The sequence below is a fragment of the Formica exsecta genome, unplaced genomic scaffold (genome assembly GCF_003651465.1).
Source record: "Formica exsecta isolate Colony F162 unplaced genomic scaffold, ASM365146v1 scaffold318, whole genome shotgun sequence".
Lineage (NCBI taxonomy): Eukaryota > Metazoa > Arthropoda > Insecta > Hymenoptera > Formicidae > Formica > Formica exsecta.
The window spans coordinates 352,269-367,361 of NW_021850434.1; the positions used below are offsets into that span (position 1 = coordinate 352,269).

The window sequence follows — 15,093 nt, forward strand, 5'->3', positions numbered from 1 at the left end:
TACACTTATAATCTCTCTTTTCTCAACAAAAATTTATTTTTAGTAATATATTTATAATTAATATTACTGCACAAGATTCATTAAAAATATAATCTACCTTTTTTTTAAATTATTTTGTATTCAAGAAACAAGAGACATTTTATTAAGAGACAGGTTATTGAAATTTAAACAATATAACACATGTATAACAGTATAAAATAAGTGCAATATTTTTATAGGATATTATACAGTCACTACTGTGCTAATTGATTCCATATATCGTAAGCAAGCATATATTCTGTGTGTAGGTGAGAATACTATATAGCTGCCAAAAAAGTAGCCAAAAAATCTATATCAGTTTGATACCTAACTTTTAATAAATTAAGTTTTCAATATATAGCAAATGATAGTATTTCATTTGTAGTTGTTTCAGTGTCCATTCAAATCTTGTAAAAATTATCTGAAAATGCCCTGATCTTCCTGGTATTTTTATTCAAACTTTCAGATAAAATTAGAGAACTTTTAGATACAATCTTTTAAATTAAGATTCTTTATTGTGTACACTTTTTAATGTTCTCTATTCATATGAGCAAGAAATAAAATTACAAAGTCATTTAACTTTCAAATATTAGATTCAAACAATTCTGAAAAAAAGTGAATAACCTTTACAATATAAGCATTTTTAATTTGAATAACATTTTCATTTGTTTATCATAAAAATTACGATGAAGATTGTATACTGCATATTCAATATTTACTTACACTTGCAAACAACTGAACAATAGATACTATCATTTTCTGTATTAAAAAATTTAATCAAAGATGGAAAGTGCCAAGTTTATATAGATATCAGAGAAAAAAATTAAGACATTTTGAAATTATTTAAAGCTTTGTGAGCTTAATACATATATACATACATATACACATATATACATATGTTCATATATGTAATAAGTAGGACATCACTTTTAGAAAACTTTATTAATGCTTACCCAAGATTGGGTTGATTGGAGTGAACAGTTGCTCGTACAAGAGGAGGTGGTGGTTGGGCTTGAGCAACTTGGGCTTGCATAGTTGTAGTCGGATATACCCCAGCATATTGAGCTGCTGTTCCACTATTGCCCGTTCTACTTCTCGACTGTTGGGGATAGTTTTTGGAGGCAGCAGTCATTTGCTGAAAATTAAAAACTGTACGTTTTATGTGAAATTGAACACGAAAGTACAAGTAGAGATGTTGTGTAAATAACATTGACATTTATAAAATAGGCATCGCTATTATATAGTACAATAATATAAATGTGACATAAATAACATTGGGATTTATAAAATAGGCATCGCTATTATATAGTAACATATAGTATTTCAACACTTAGGAGATTAGCTTACATTGTGCATATTCAAAGTTGCACGTATAAGGGAACTAGCTGGGGAATTGAGTGCCGGTTGAAAGGTGGGTTGGCCGCCGACGAGACCTGACCAGCCGTTAACTACACCTTGTACGTTATTCAACATAGGTTGCGATACTATGTTTGATCTACTGGCGGGAAGTCCCGATGGAGAAGAATGCGCGGGATGTGTTGTCACTACGGACCTAGTCTGTCCTAGTCGCGCCATCTGCGGCGCCGTACTCACGACAGTTCCCCGCGGCATTATATTAGGCATCGGTGTGGCACGCGCGTTTAAAGGTGGTACTATTTTATTCGCGTTTTGCACAGAAGTAGGTTTAGTCGCCGGCGGTGTGGGCGGTTGTTTCGTCCATCCTCCGCCGCTACCATTGCCATTGCTGTTCACCAATAACTGCGAGTCCATTACTTTGGTCGGCCAATAGTCCTCGAAGCCAGTACCCGGTGGAAAGTAACTCTTAATATCATTCAAACTGATTACCGAACACGTTTCACTGGCGAACAATTCGTTACGTATACCCTGTACTTTACAGCAAAACTTCAAGTACGATAGATCCCAGCCCTCGAGCTTTTCCGCTTTTAGCTTGAGGTTCTCCGTTTCGCCCTCAAAATAAAATAACGGCACGTACTGTAGACCATCCTTTACCGTGTAAGGTACCACAGACTCTTTATTTATTCGTATGAAACCGCACTTCTCCGCTTTGCGTCCACTCGTTACATTCGGATTGCTACCCGCAGTCAATTTCGTGTAACACACATCGAGAAACGTATAAAACTCCTTGGCGTCCGAGAGACGCACCACTAAATCCTTGCACGTAAATGTGTCCCTCCCGAATTGATTCTCACAGTGCTTAGTGTTAATATCATTGAATAATTTGCTTTCAGCCTCCGTGATATAATAACTCCTTATACACGTGCAGCTGTAAATGTCCGCATGGAGATAGCTCAGGTACTTGTTGAGAAGCTTAGATTCTAGGATTCGTACGGCGCAATACTTTTCGCCGGACCGAAATATATAAGGTATGTGACATTCGTCGAAGCTTGTCCAGCCGAATCGTCCTCTCTGACTGTCGTCGTCGGGTGCTGGTGCTTTCATCTCCATAGTAACCGTCGGCGGTTTTGGAGCGGACGATCCGTCGGTTGGCCGTTTGTTCAGATACCCAAGAATACTGGGAAGATTAGGCTGCTGCGGTACGAGGCATTGCGGCCTCGGTTGTTGCACCGCTGGCATGTTTAACATTTTCGTCTTGTTTGCTTCCACCATTTTGGCAGCCAATTCACGGATTTCCGCTTCATCTGGACGTTCTTGTTTAACAACAACTTTATCGAAACCTGAAAAAGAACAAAATACGTATAAGCTTTGTCTTTGCGGATCATTATATTCAATGCTTAATTTTTACAACTAATTATGCATGCTGCAAGAAGCGGGTGTGACATTTATACTAAGATTGATGAAGTGTGATATTCAATATTTATACTGCGTATAGAAAGCTCGCAATTTTTTTTGTATCATAAGTCAAGAAACTGATTATATTACAAGAGAGTGAGCATTACTAAAAAATTCGACCGTTATATAGACACGTTCTTTATATTTATTATCTTTAGCATTATCCGTTATCTCTTTGACTAATAACGCCAAAAGTAACCCGATTAATAATTATTTTCGAGCACTTTACAAACTTATTACTCTTATTTAAAACTTATTAAATTTATTCACCTCGCGAAAGTATGTTTTCCCATGTATCGTATATATATATATATACACGCATGTATGTATCCTAATTAGGAATAAATCCTAAATAGATTCAATGTGTAGGCGAATATTTTATGCACCAACACATAAATAATTATTTATTCTGTCCAATCAGTATATCAGCTACGTAAAACTGACTTTCAAAACACTAATCACTGGGAGCCTTGCCGAATTAATGAAGCAATGATAACACAAATGAGTTCCAATACTTTCCACGTATATAGTATATATAAACTAAGATATGCGCATTTTTTTAAATCAAGTCAATTTTCAATAAGATTCTAAAATCAAGTTAAGCAAAAAGGAAAAATATATACATACTATATATTCTAATCTACATCTATAAAACGAATTATTTTTTTACCGCACAATTTATTTCATCGAGTATAAATAGTAGAATGAATTTTTCGTCATACAACGCAATTATTGTACATTTAAACCCAGATAGAACAATTTTTTTAATTTCAAAAACAAATCAATCACGCGCACCGTTTGAAGCTTTCTTTTCTTTTATTCAAGCGACGTCGAAACAGAGAATTTTCGTATAGCGTAAATAAAGGAGTAAACGTGTCAAGTCTCGTGTAAAATCAAAAATAAAGTAGGTGGATAGATGATAGGTAAAACGAATCTCCGCGCACGTGACGCGAGCCTTAATTAAAGATCCTCGATCAATTTCTCGCACTCGAGAGATGCCGCACGCTCGATAACACGGCGTGTCTCATGATGGCGCATCGCGTCGCGATATTATCAAAACATAAACCGCAGCGTAAACAATCCTCTCTTCTTCAATAGTAACAAGATTCTTACAACTTGTCAATTACGTAATTCTATCGGAAATTGCGTTTATTCGGACACTCACACTTGGATCGGTCATTCGCTCGAGGAATCTTACGCGACGATTAAGAAATCGACATATATAACTTTGGTGAGTTCAATTTTTCCTACATCTATGAAAAGACGCATCGCGGCGCGTTATGCCAATCATTCTATTTCTATTATCGATGACAAGCATGAAATGTCATTGTCCTATGTCGAAGAAAACATTGGAACGTGACACCGGCTTGAATTCCCGAACCAACGTTCAAGTTTCACGGCTCAAGCGAATAAGACATGTACGAAGGAAAGACATACTGAGTGACATTCGCTCAGGTGCCATCCGCGATGGACTGCTTTTCTCGAGCCATATGGCGTCGGTGCTGCTGTCGGCACTCGCGACCGGTATATCTGTAAAGCCGTTCCTCATCCTCGACGGTCGAGAGGGTTTCCCTTGATTCAGTCGCGAAATCACATCGCAGCTGAACGGTCCAACAGACCACAGTGTTTCTCCTTCGTTGAGGTTATAACATGCAGTACGTCCACCTACGGATACCGCCGACGATATCGCGTGCGACCCATGTTACATGACGAGGAGCAAAACGAGGAAGAAGAGAAGAGGATGAGAACGAGGATGACGTATCAACGGTGGACGTTCAAGTGTATAAAACACACGACGAGAAAGTCGTTTCTCTAAACGATGCTCTCGATTCTTGCAGTTTTCACGCTTTCCCTTGACGATGAGGACGACGTTTCACTTTGTGCGCCGACACGATTATACCAGGTGGCGTGAAAGATTCTCATCATCACTACTACACCACCACCGCCGCCGCCGCCGCCGTCATCGTCGTCGTCGTTGTCATTGTCGTCGTTCTCATTCTCGTCGTCGTCATCGTCGACGTCGTCGCCGCCGCCGCTGCCACCACCATCACCACCACTACCATCGCGTTCGATATGCGTCGAGGGTATAGGTGAAACAGGGGAAGAACGGGGTACGTAGACGGTATCGTTCCTCCGCCGACTACGTACATGCTCCGGGCGTAGCTCCGCGGACTGTTGGAGCTTTCCCAAGGATCACAACGGCGCACTCGAACGAGGACAGCACCATATTTTATCGGGCGCGTTCCCTAGTCTTTGGTGGAAACCTCGATTTCAAGCCGTCCGATAGGCCGCGTCGTAACGTCGAGCTGTCCGCCCGCGGCTCCACGGGGACACTAGGCGCATTTCCGTATAGTCTAGCCCGCGTACTCTACGCGGATTCGTGCCAATCTCTGCACGGACTGTACTGCGCTAGGTATATGTGCTTGCCAGTGTCGTCCTCGACGGATTGCGTTCGAACCGGCCTCGGCATTCTTGAGATATCCGTGAGCGCGCGCGGCTCTTCGGAGATCGGGATTCACGACAGTGACAGCGCGATGTTTCGACGCGAACATGTCATTGCCCGCGACGGTGTCTGAAAATGTGTTTAAATACATTGATGTACTATTTGACAGACACCGTTCAATAAGTACCATTTTTTTTTTTTAATGAAGTGATCCACTGATTCTGCGACATCCTGCTATATTTGCAGAGTACTCGTACGAGACTTTTTCATCTGTTTTTTACTCCGTGTCGCTTGAAGCGTAAGAATAATGCAATTCTCGAAATGAGTGCAATCGGCGATAAACAATGCTCAAAGTCGAGCAATAGATTCGCGTTAAAATAAAATACGATATTATTTTTACATTAGAATATTCTCCAACAGAATAAGGCAGAATCATCAATCTCACGCATGGCCAATTAATTTTAGATAATTAGTTTGCAAACGCGGTGATTACAAGTGTGTGTGTGTGTGTGTGTGTGTGTGTGTGTGTGTGTGTGTGTGTGTGTGACTAATATAAATATAAATGCTCCTTTATTATAATACTCGAATAATATTACCAATATATCTTTTCAGATAAATCTTTCACCTTAATTGAAGAACCTTGTATTATAAATATATATAGAATTGCACATTTCTTTCGATGCTAGAAATATAACTAATTGAGTCTCAACTAATAATATAAGACTCCCTTTCTTTCTCTCTCTCTCTTTCTCTCTCTGTAAACAATCTCTATATTAGGAAAGTAAAATTTAGCTACTTTCTATGATATATGTGTGAGGTAATTTCCTTGCAAATTTGTTTTTCACAAACTAACAAAGAAACTAAACGAATAAAAGGGTAAGACACAACCCTACATTACACATATATCAAATGTCGCTAAAAATAGTTGTCGAATCGCTAAAAAAATTCTGCTGTAAAACTTTCAAGAGAAACCGTCGTGCCTGTTACTATTTTATTGGAAATGATGAATGAAATTCCACCATTTTTAGAATAAACGTATCATCGTGTACACTCGATATATGTTTATTTTAAAACGAGTTCGTTTATTTTACGTGCAAATTTCAATTTTGATCGCAATGTCTCCGATTTTCTAAGGTGCGATAGCGTAATGCTAATAGTTAATACAAATAGTTAGGATAGTTAAAACAAATAGCCGCCTATCTTAGATCGCGCGCATCGTGTAACATGGATCGGTTGCAGGCGCTAGGTACATACCACTCAAAGAGTAGCCAGGACTGGCGCGTAAGATCGCGTAGACGATGTGACAACATCGCACGGTCGATATGCTCTTTCAGGCAAAGTGCCAAGATTGGTAAACGCACGCGGGAGTATATAGCCGTTTCAGGTACCTAACCCTCCCCTCCCTCTAACGCCCGCGCTTGATTCGCTGCTCTCCATCACTCCTGGAACTCATCCGTGGGGTTCACCCTGATGGTGGGGGACCACGAGAGGAGTAGGAGTGTGGAAGTTGCGCAGAACCCAGCCAGACGTTAGCTCCCGCTCACGCCATTGCGCAGCTCTTACGTATATAAAGCCGTCGGCCGCCTATGTACTACATATGTATTATACTTATTATTTTAATCATGATTTACGAGCGCGGCGTTGCCAGTTCTCGCGCTCCGGGCACGCCCATTCCCTCTCTTGTCTCACTTTTCAACTATATACGCGAGTACATAGAAACGCGCGCGCGGAAAAGCAACGTCGCTTGATCGATACTTGAGAAACTTGCAATAAAAAAATGACTATCGTGAATACATTTCTTGGGTGGCCCGCGAGTACATAGATTAAGAATTTTCTTACGCATATTTTATATATCTAAATGTAAAGCCAAATATAATTGGACTTCCTCCCAAGTACATTTTCTCAAATAATTTCCAAAACTTTGCGCACAATATACGATACTCGGGTATATGCGTCTATTATTTGCAACGCATATTATACACTCCTTATATAAAAAATGTAATATAGTATATCGCGGAAATATATATCTGATTAGGTCATATCGTATTGCGACGTTGCGGCCTTGATGGTATCTAGTTTTACCGCGCTGGACGTTGGGCCAGTTGTTGTGGCAACACTGGAAAGTCATAGTGATCTATTTATAGTAGTCCTCTAACATCGCTGTTGCTATGCCAAGCGAAGGCATATTGGTCCAAGAGTGGGGTAAAAATAGGTGGGGATGGATAGAGTGGAGGGAGAAAGAAGGACAAAGTGTAGGTGGAATGAAAAGAGCAAGGGGAAGGGAAATTACTAAAAGAACAATATGGCGGCGGACCGGATATATATATATATATATTCTGCCCCAATCTATCCACATTCTGCTATAACCCGACTTTCTCTATCTCTTTTCCTTCTCCCTTCCCCTCCCTCTCTCATACGCGCTCTGTGGGCCTTTATCTACATCTACGTGATAACAGTTCCTCCTACATTTCCTGTACTTTACGAAAGTATGACCATGACGAATAAATGTTACGCAATGTACAGGAACTCTAGCATGCGCGCGCATAAGAATAGATCGCAATAGAACATTAATAAGGCGCATTTCCTCCTCGCGGCTGATAAATAAAATCAACACGACGAAGGTCATTCGCTCGCCCTCTCCCCTTCTTCCTCGCTCTCTTCCTTCGGGTGGCAGAAAGTAAAATAGAGCGTAAAGAGAGCAGGGAGATCGAAGCCGAACGAGTGAAAAAGATCTGGTGCCGAGTACTGCCATCCTTTACGCAGGCGTAATTTTTTTGCGCGACTCGCGCAAAATTGCATATGGCGCCGTTCACTTGTAGCAGCTGACGAGGTTCGCGCGGTATGTCGTGCGCTCCTATGTAACGCCGAAAGCATGCGTGCGACTTGCGCGGAGGACATAGCGCTACACGAGCGCGCTCGGCAAACCTCGGCTGTCTTCGGCAGCGCTGCCTCTTTGTTACATCACTCTTCGTTTCTTATGTAGTACATAGGGGCAGATACATAATGTATCGCGGGGCCGCACATGTCTCTCCCGACTCTCGCTCGTTGTACATAACGCACACACACATACAAGCGCGCGCAGCGACGAGCAAGCCGGTCGACAGACACACGGCGCGCACTTGCGGCAAGTAAGCTTGGCTCCACGTTACACGATGCGCTCGCAAACAGGCTGCGCGTTCGACGTATCGCATTATTACATACATAGAAGCATGGCGCGGCAAAGCGATTCAACGGCAAATATACGACGCATAGAAAATTTATACTTTCGTAATAATGTCGTGAAAAACGTACCGCGAGACGGTTTCGAGCGAAATTTAGGAGCGCGATGACATCCCTCAATTTATGCGGCAAATATCCAAAGAATATTTCAAGACGATGTGTCATATATTTTATACTGTGAAAATTTCGTGTGTTGTGTGATGAGTGTATATACAACATCGTATTAATACAAATGTTACACAACTTTGTAATATCGCAACTAGACATTTCAGAGAATACACATTTGTTAGTTTGATTACTCGAGAAATTTTCCGTGACTTTGGGCGTTCTGGCAATATTTTAAGTAACTGAATGTAGGAAATTTTTATATCTATACAAAATCACGAATGGATATCTAAATATTGAAAGCGCTAAGCGATTCATATACTAATATACTATTGACTGTAATACTGTGCATAGAAAATCACGAATCAAATTTTAGTTAATTAAATGACAAACCGATGTATTTTTTTTACGAGTATAAACTCTCATTTTTGTAATATATATGATGTATTAATTTTATATTTAAAAGATGTCTCACATAAATTGTGCAGACGTAATAAACAGACAGAGCGAGAATGAAAAATTATAAACATCGTTTATACTGGTAATATTTGTTTATGTACATCTAATATTTGTACCGGGCAATTCTCTAAAATTAATGTGCATGTCAAGTTAAATCACTAATAAAAAATGTTTCAAAACATTAATTAAATACACAATTACTAACTAAACAAATATCTTGACTTTTGTATGTCAAAGTTTTTTAATAGTTTACTTTTATCAGCATCTTACATTAAAAGAGAAATGTCCACATTGTATTCTAAAATCGGACGCACAGACGATTAACTCGTGTCACCGGCACGTTTCGCCGGCTCACGAGACGCGTCTCGTGGAAGGAATACACATTCGCATTAGCGAGAATAGTACGATTAGTTCGTGGAAGGGGCTCGCGATGTGTGCGCACCGCGAAGAGGACAGTGAGATCGTGCGAGAGAGGAGAGAAAACGAAAGAAGGGAATAAAGATACACGCGTTCGTTACGGCGGATTCCGCCGCTACAAGCGATTCCGTCGCGGTGATGCCGCTAAACGTTCGCGAGGATATCGGAGTTGTGCCCGCTGGCGCGGTCATTCCCGCTAACGCCGCCGTCGTCGCCGTCGCCGTCGTCGCCATCACCACTGGGGACACTATAGCCACTACACCTAACCTACCACTGCCGCTAACCTCAAAATTTTACCTTTCTTAATGTGAGCCTCGACGATCTCTACTTCCTCATCGACTCTCTTGTCGCCCATCTTCTTCTTCTCGTTAAGCTGGATATCTATACACATAATTCCACGTCGCCGTGTGGAACTTTCTTCGCGACACGGCCACGATATCACCGCGCGCCCGTGACATTTACATCAAGTTGCTTGAGAGCCAACGGGCGCGAGCGCGGACGCGCGCGAAAATTTGTACACGCGTGATGCGGGCACCGGAAGGAAGACTCACGACCGACGCGGTAAAGTCACGGCGCACTCTCAGAGAGCGCTCTCGACGTAGAATACACTCGTTGCGTTACGTTCTCGATGCGTTGCACCCGTACATAGGTGAGGAGCAATGAGACATGTAGAGAGAAGGAGAACGCCGAAACACGTCGAGGCACGTCGAGGCACGTCGAGGCACGTCGAGATACGTCGAAACAAGTCCAAATCAGCTGCGCGATTACATTGCCGATTGACGCGCGTACCGGTACATTATATATCGCGACACACACGAAATATATCTCATTCGTTGGCGATTTTCTGCCGTTCTGCGTTTTCTACTGTTTTACTAAGTAACCGGGACTGGGTTTCAGACACTTTCAGATCAGATTTGAATGTCGTACACGTTGCCAGTTCTTTCTCGTTACTTCCTCTCCTATCCCCGAGCCGCCTAGTCCCCCTATATCTCCTTTCCCCCCTTTCCCCCCTTCAAACCTTATGTACTTAACGGTTGCGACGTTGCCGCACATCCGGTATCGCATGACCGCGTGGTGGGGGAATGAGAATTTCGAAGAAGTGGGGGTTTGTACATAAGCGCCGACATGGCGGATCGGGTATAGTGGGGTTTTGCATGGCGAATGGAGCGGAGTGGGAGAAGAATGTACATATGTATGTATATATATACAAAAGGGGGGAGGTTTATAGCTCAGAAATGGGAATTTTCCATGACGTATTGGAACAACAGTGACCGTTATTTGCTCACGTGACCATACTAGAAATCGCTAAGGGCGCCATGCGACGCGCGCGCCCCCATCTTTCGAGAAATCCTTTATTTCCGTTTACGTTTGAGTGAAATATTGATTTATGCAATTGATCTATAAGAGAACATTAATTGTAATTAATATCATTAAAAATATCTATATATGTCACGCGCGCGCATTATAATTGGCCATGAAAATTAATTATTAAATTTCTGAGCATAATATATGATAAATACAAAATTATTTATTATATCAATTAATTTAATTGAAAGAATAATAATATACATGATATAGAGTATAAAGTGGGAAATCACAAATTTATAAGTTACAAAATGCAGAAAATTACATAAAATATTTACTATGGCATCCTTATTGTATTATACATTACTGTAGTATACATTGCTCATCGGATGTTCGTTGCGAAGAATCTATATCTTTTGAAGCTAAGAGTCCTTTGGTACTTTCAGCTTCCTTCATCCAAATCTGTATCTGTCGATAGAGACCAATAACATATAAACATTTCGTTAACAATTAAGAATCTATGTATATATACATATATACGCATGTATGTATATATATATATCGGTTTGATGAAGATTAACAATATATAAGGATATCTTTTAAATTATATTTTGTATAAGAAATTCGACAAACATGAATGTCACATTCTAATTTAATTAATAAAATAATGAAAAGATAACACAATAGTATTTTAACCTTCCGGCAGTATTCTTTTAGTAGCTCACGACTAGCTGCCTCATGTAACATGTACCGATATAAGTAAACGGTAAAATTGCGTTATTTTCATGTTAAATTGGTATTCACGCTTCATTTATATTATCTTATTTTCACGTCCATGGATCGATCGTATCACAATTAACATAGTTTCCAGAAGATTTATTCTTAAAATCTTTTTTTCATATTTGCTTCGTCCTACTTGAATTAGCTTACAAGATTCTCTCTTACTACTTTTACTACTTTTCTTTCTTTACTACTCTTATTACTTTTCGTTCAGACTATTAATGTATCGATACTTTATCATCGATATTATTATGAGTCATTAATGATTCATCACCTTATCATGAAATAATAAATTTGAGGACATCGGTCTCGCAATTGTCAGAAGGTTAAAGAACAATTATTAGTCATTTGCTGGTGTATTTATCGGATCACTCAAAATTCTTCACGTATTATGTTTGCATGTATATATTTTTTAATATTTAAAATATTTGAAATATAATTCAAAATATATTGAATAGCGCATAGACTAACTAGTCAAATGATGGAAAAAATGATTGAAAAAAAAAAAAGAAAATTATATTGAGGAAAGATTTTAATAATTTTTTTACACTTTATATATATTTTTTGTATTCTATTTTATATTTATTTTATTTTTGTAATAAAATTTATAAAAAATATGCAAAGGTTTTTTAAATAATCTGATATATTTTAATAGAGTAAAATATTCTGATTCATCCAATCACCTGTTTATACAGCAAATCTCTTCTTCGGCCTAATGGTTCTTTACCCAATAAAGGCACAAGTACACCTAGACAAGATTGAAATTTTTCTAGAGCCAGGGCATAATTACCCTCAGCAAGATATTGTTCACCAGCTTCTCCTATTTCAAGTGCAGCTGTCATACCTGTGGTACTTTTACTGAGAATTCCTAACGATAAATAAATTATATCACGACCATCGTTTATAATTTATATGAAGAGTTTCAAACTATTATTTTTAAATATTTTTATTATTCTTAGTTTTTCGCGTTAGATAACCAGAAACGATATAATTGATTATATTAAATTCCATTTGAGATATATATTGCATTATAAGCATTTTATTCTGGAAAATTCAATATTATACAAACGTAATTCATTGTAGGCGAATACCGAGCTTCTCTCTAAAGACGGTATCCTTTGCAAGGATGAAGTATTTCCTTTATTTTCAGATGGCGCACACTTTTCATCGTTATCATCTACAAATGCCACTTTAAGCGTTTCTGCTCTCCTTATGTAATCGTTCACACGATGCCGTAATATTTCCTTTCGCTTTAGATCACTTTCGTCTAATCAAATAATGTCTAATTATAATAAAATATTCATAAGAACTTTAAGAATACGAGGAATTAAAACGAGAAATTTAATTCGAAACGTCGATCGTATTTAAACGATTTTTTAAACTCGAGTTTAAAAAAATATTTATGAGAAATATTGATCTTACTTGTTAAGATTGGAATAAAATATCTAAGAGCCTCGCAATACAAATAAAATGCTTCTTTTACATTCTTCTCAGCATCCATTTCAACGGCTTTATGTACCAATGCCACTGCCTTATCGTAATTTTCTTTTGTCGGCGCGTGCTCTAAGTCCAGAAACTCATGCGCAAAAAATTCGTTATATGTTATTCGATCGGCAGGATTGTGCTTTAACAGAGCCATAAGTAAATCCTTACACATCGCCGATACATGAGCCGCCTTTGGTATCTATAATGAATAATACTAACGTTCACAAATGATTCATGATTAAAAATTATATATGAATCTTAACGCGAATTAATATGCATATTATTTATACTGAGTCGATTATTATATTACTTATTTCATAATGTCATATTAAGATCGCGGGAAAAATTTAAAGACAATTACGTACACTTAAATTTTCAAAACTAAGCGCCATATATACATTTATAAAAACATATTCTACTCGGTGTTTTTTACAAATACTTTGAATTTGTTTGACTCACCAATCGCAACAAAAAGATTTTTTTGCTGTAGACATAATAAAGATAAACTGAGAACAAAGCTGAAAAAGCCCGAAGGACATAAAAAAAGAGGGAGAATAATAGACAAAATATTTGTTTTTTGCTATATTGTAGGCAAATAAAAAAGAAGGAATGTTTTTACTTTCTTTCCATTACTTGAATTTTTAATTAAATCGAAAGCATTATACATACAATAGAGCTCGGTCTACGTTTATGGTGCAAATAAAAGATAAATCTCAATCACCTCAATAGGTTGGCTATCTTTGATCTTTTCCGCTAGTTCCTGAAAGCTACTGCTAGAATAGGGAGCTTTCCCGAAAAGACACTCGTACATGATCACTCCGACACTCCACAGATCGACGCGAGCGTCATATTTATGCTTCAACATTTCAGGTGCCATGTAAAGGGGTGAACCACGTATCGCGAACTTGTGCTCCGAATTCGACAGATACTGCGCGAAACCGAAATCTGAAATGGACAAATAATGATTCGCCATTGAGTATTATTTTGTTAAAACAAAAAATATTTGTTTCCAATTTTCCCGAAAATATATGAAAAAATAAAATAAATTGACTATATACCGACCTCCAACTTTGAGTATTAATTGAGGTTTTCTCGTTAACAGTAAATTTTGCGGTTTGAGATCCATGTGACAAACATTATGATCGCGCAAATATCTCAACGCTAATGCGAGCTGTTGTAGAAATCTGCGACAAATGTTTTCAGGTAGCTTATGCTTTTTCTTTATAAATCTCGACAAGTCTCCACCGTCACAGTATTCCATGACAATATATATATGCCTGTTTATACGTATATAAGCATTATTTTTTTAGGAAGAAAAAAAAACATGTTAACACAGCGACGAAAGTGATTTCTTATCGCGAATTGTCTGTGATTATATAATCTATTTTGCTCATCAACATCTTACAGCGAAATAATTATGTTACAATATCGTAAAGTCTCATGTAACGAACCCTTCATCCCAGAAAAAATCTTTCATCTCTACGATATGCTCGTGCTTCAGGACATTTAACAGCTTGATCTCCGTCACGAGATTGTCGATCGCTGATTTAGAGAGCGACCCTTTATCCACACACTTGATAGCGACAACCTCTCGACTCCCACCCTGAGAACGATCGTGAAAAAGTGATGACTTAGATATTTCATAACTTATATTCAAATGCAGTCTTGAATTTCTACTAAAAAGTTGGAGAATCCACGCTTTTTTGAAATATATTTTTAATAAAAACACAGCAACATCGCGTGATATATTTTACGTTTAAAATTATCTCTGTAATCTTCACTGAAAAATTTATATTTCATTGTGAAACATCTCGTATAGGATCTATGAAAGTCAGATGTTATTTGAAAGTTGAGTGCTGGGGGTGCCGAAGAAAGCAAATCCGACACTGTATATATGAATATGCAAATAAATGTTATCGTTCCAGCGATAACGTGTATTTATCTTCTTGCAAATTGTATACATATACACATAAGGAAAAAACGAGGGAATCTTTGTATATATATATACATATAATACATAGCATTGTAAGAAATATATATATATATATATA

The 15,093-nt window shown here is 38.3% G+C and overlaps 2 protein-coding genes across 9 annotated transcripts in view; both read right to left on the reverse strand.

The window, feature by feature from the left end:
• Positions 1–10,856, reverse strand: part of LOC115238007 — a 17,032-nt gene extending 6,176 nt beyond the window's left edge. For 2 of the 4 annotated variants that reach the window (XM_029811480.1, XM_029811478.1), the window contains exons 1-3: positions 4,267–5,401; positions 1,366–2,714; positions 972–1,153 (exon numbers count right to left, since the gene is read on the reverse strand). In XM_029811480.1, coding sequence (XP_029667340.1) covers positions 972–1,153; positions 1,366–2,714; positions 4,267–4,378 — 1,643 coding nt within the window. In that variant the 5' untranslated portion in view covers positions 4,379–5,401. Of the gene's footprint in view, positions 1–971; positions 1,154–1,365; positions 2,715–3,099; positions 3,328–4,266; positions 5,402–9,769 lie in introns of those variants that run through there. The other 2 variants (XM_029811479.1, XM_029811481.1) reach the window with 2 other exon arrangements.
• A 147-nt stretch (positions 10,857–11,003) lies between these two features.
• Positions 11,004–15,093, reverse strand: part of LOC115238010 (serine/threonine-protein kinase ULK3) — a 5,478-nt gene continuing 1,388 nt past the window's right edge. For all 5 annotated transcript variants that reach the window (XM_029811487.1, XM_029811490.1, XM_029811488.1 and 2 more), the window contains exons 3-9: positions 14,494–14,645; positions 14,105–14,319; positions 13,764–13,987; positions 12,980–13,241; positions 12,627–12,824; positions 12,241–12,425; positions 11,004–11,245 (exon numbers count right to left, since the gene is read on the reverse strand). In XM_029811487.1, the coding sequence (XP_029667347.1) occupies positions 11,141–11,245; positions 12,241–12,425; positions 12,627–12,824; positions 12,980–13,241; positions 13,764–13,987; positions 14,105–14,319; positions 14,494–14,645 (1,341 nt within the window). In that variant the 3' untranslated portion in view covers positions 11,004–11,140. The remainder of the gene's footprint in view (positions 11,246–12,240; positions 12,426–12,626; positions 12,825–12,979; positions 13,242–13,763; positions 13,988–14,104; positions 14,320–14,493; positions 14,646–15,093) is intronic.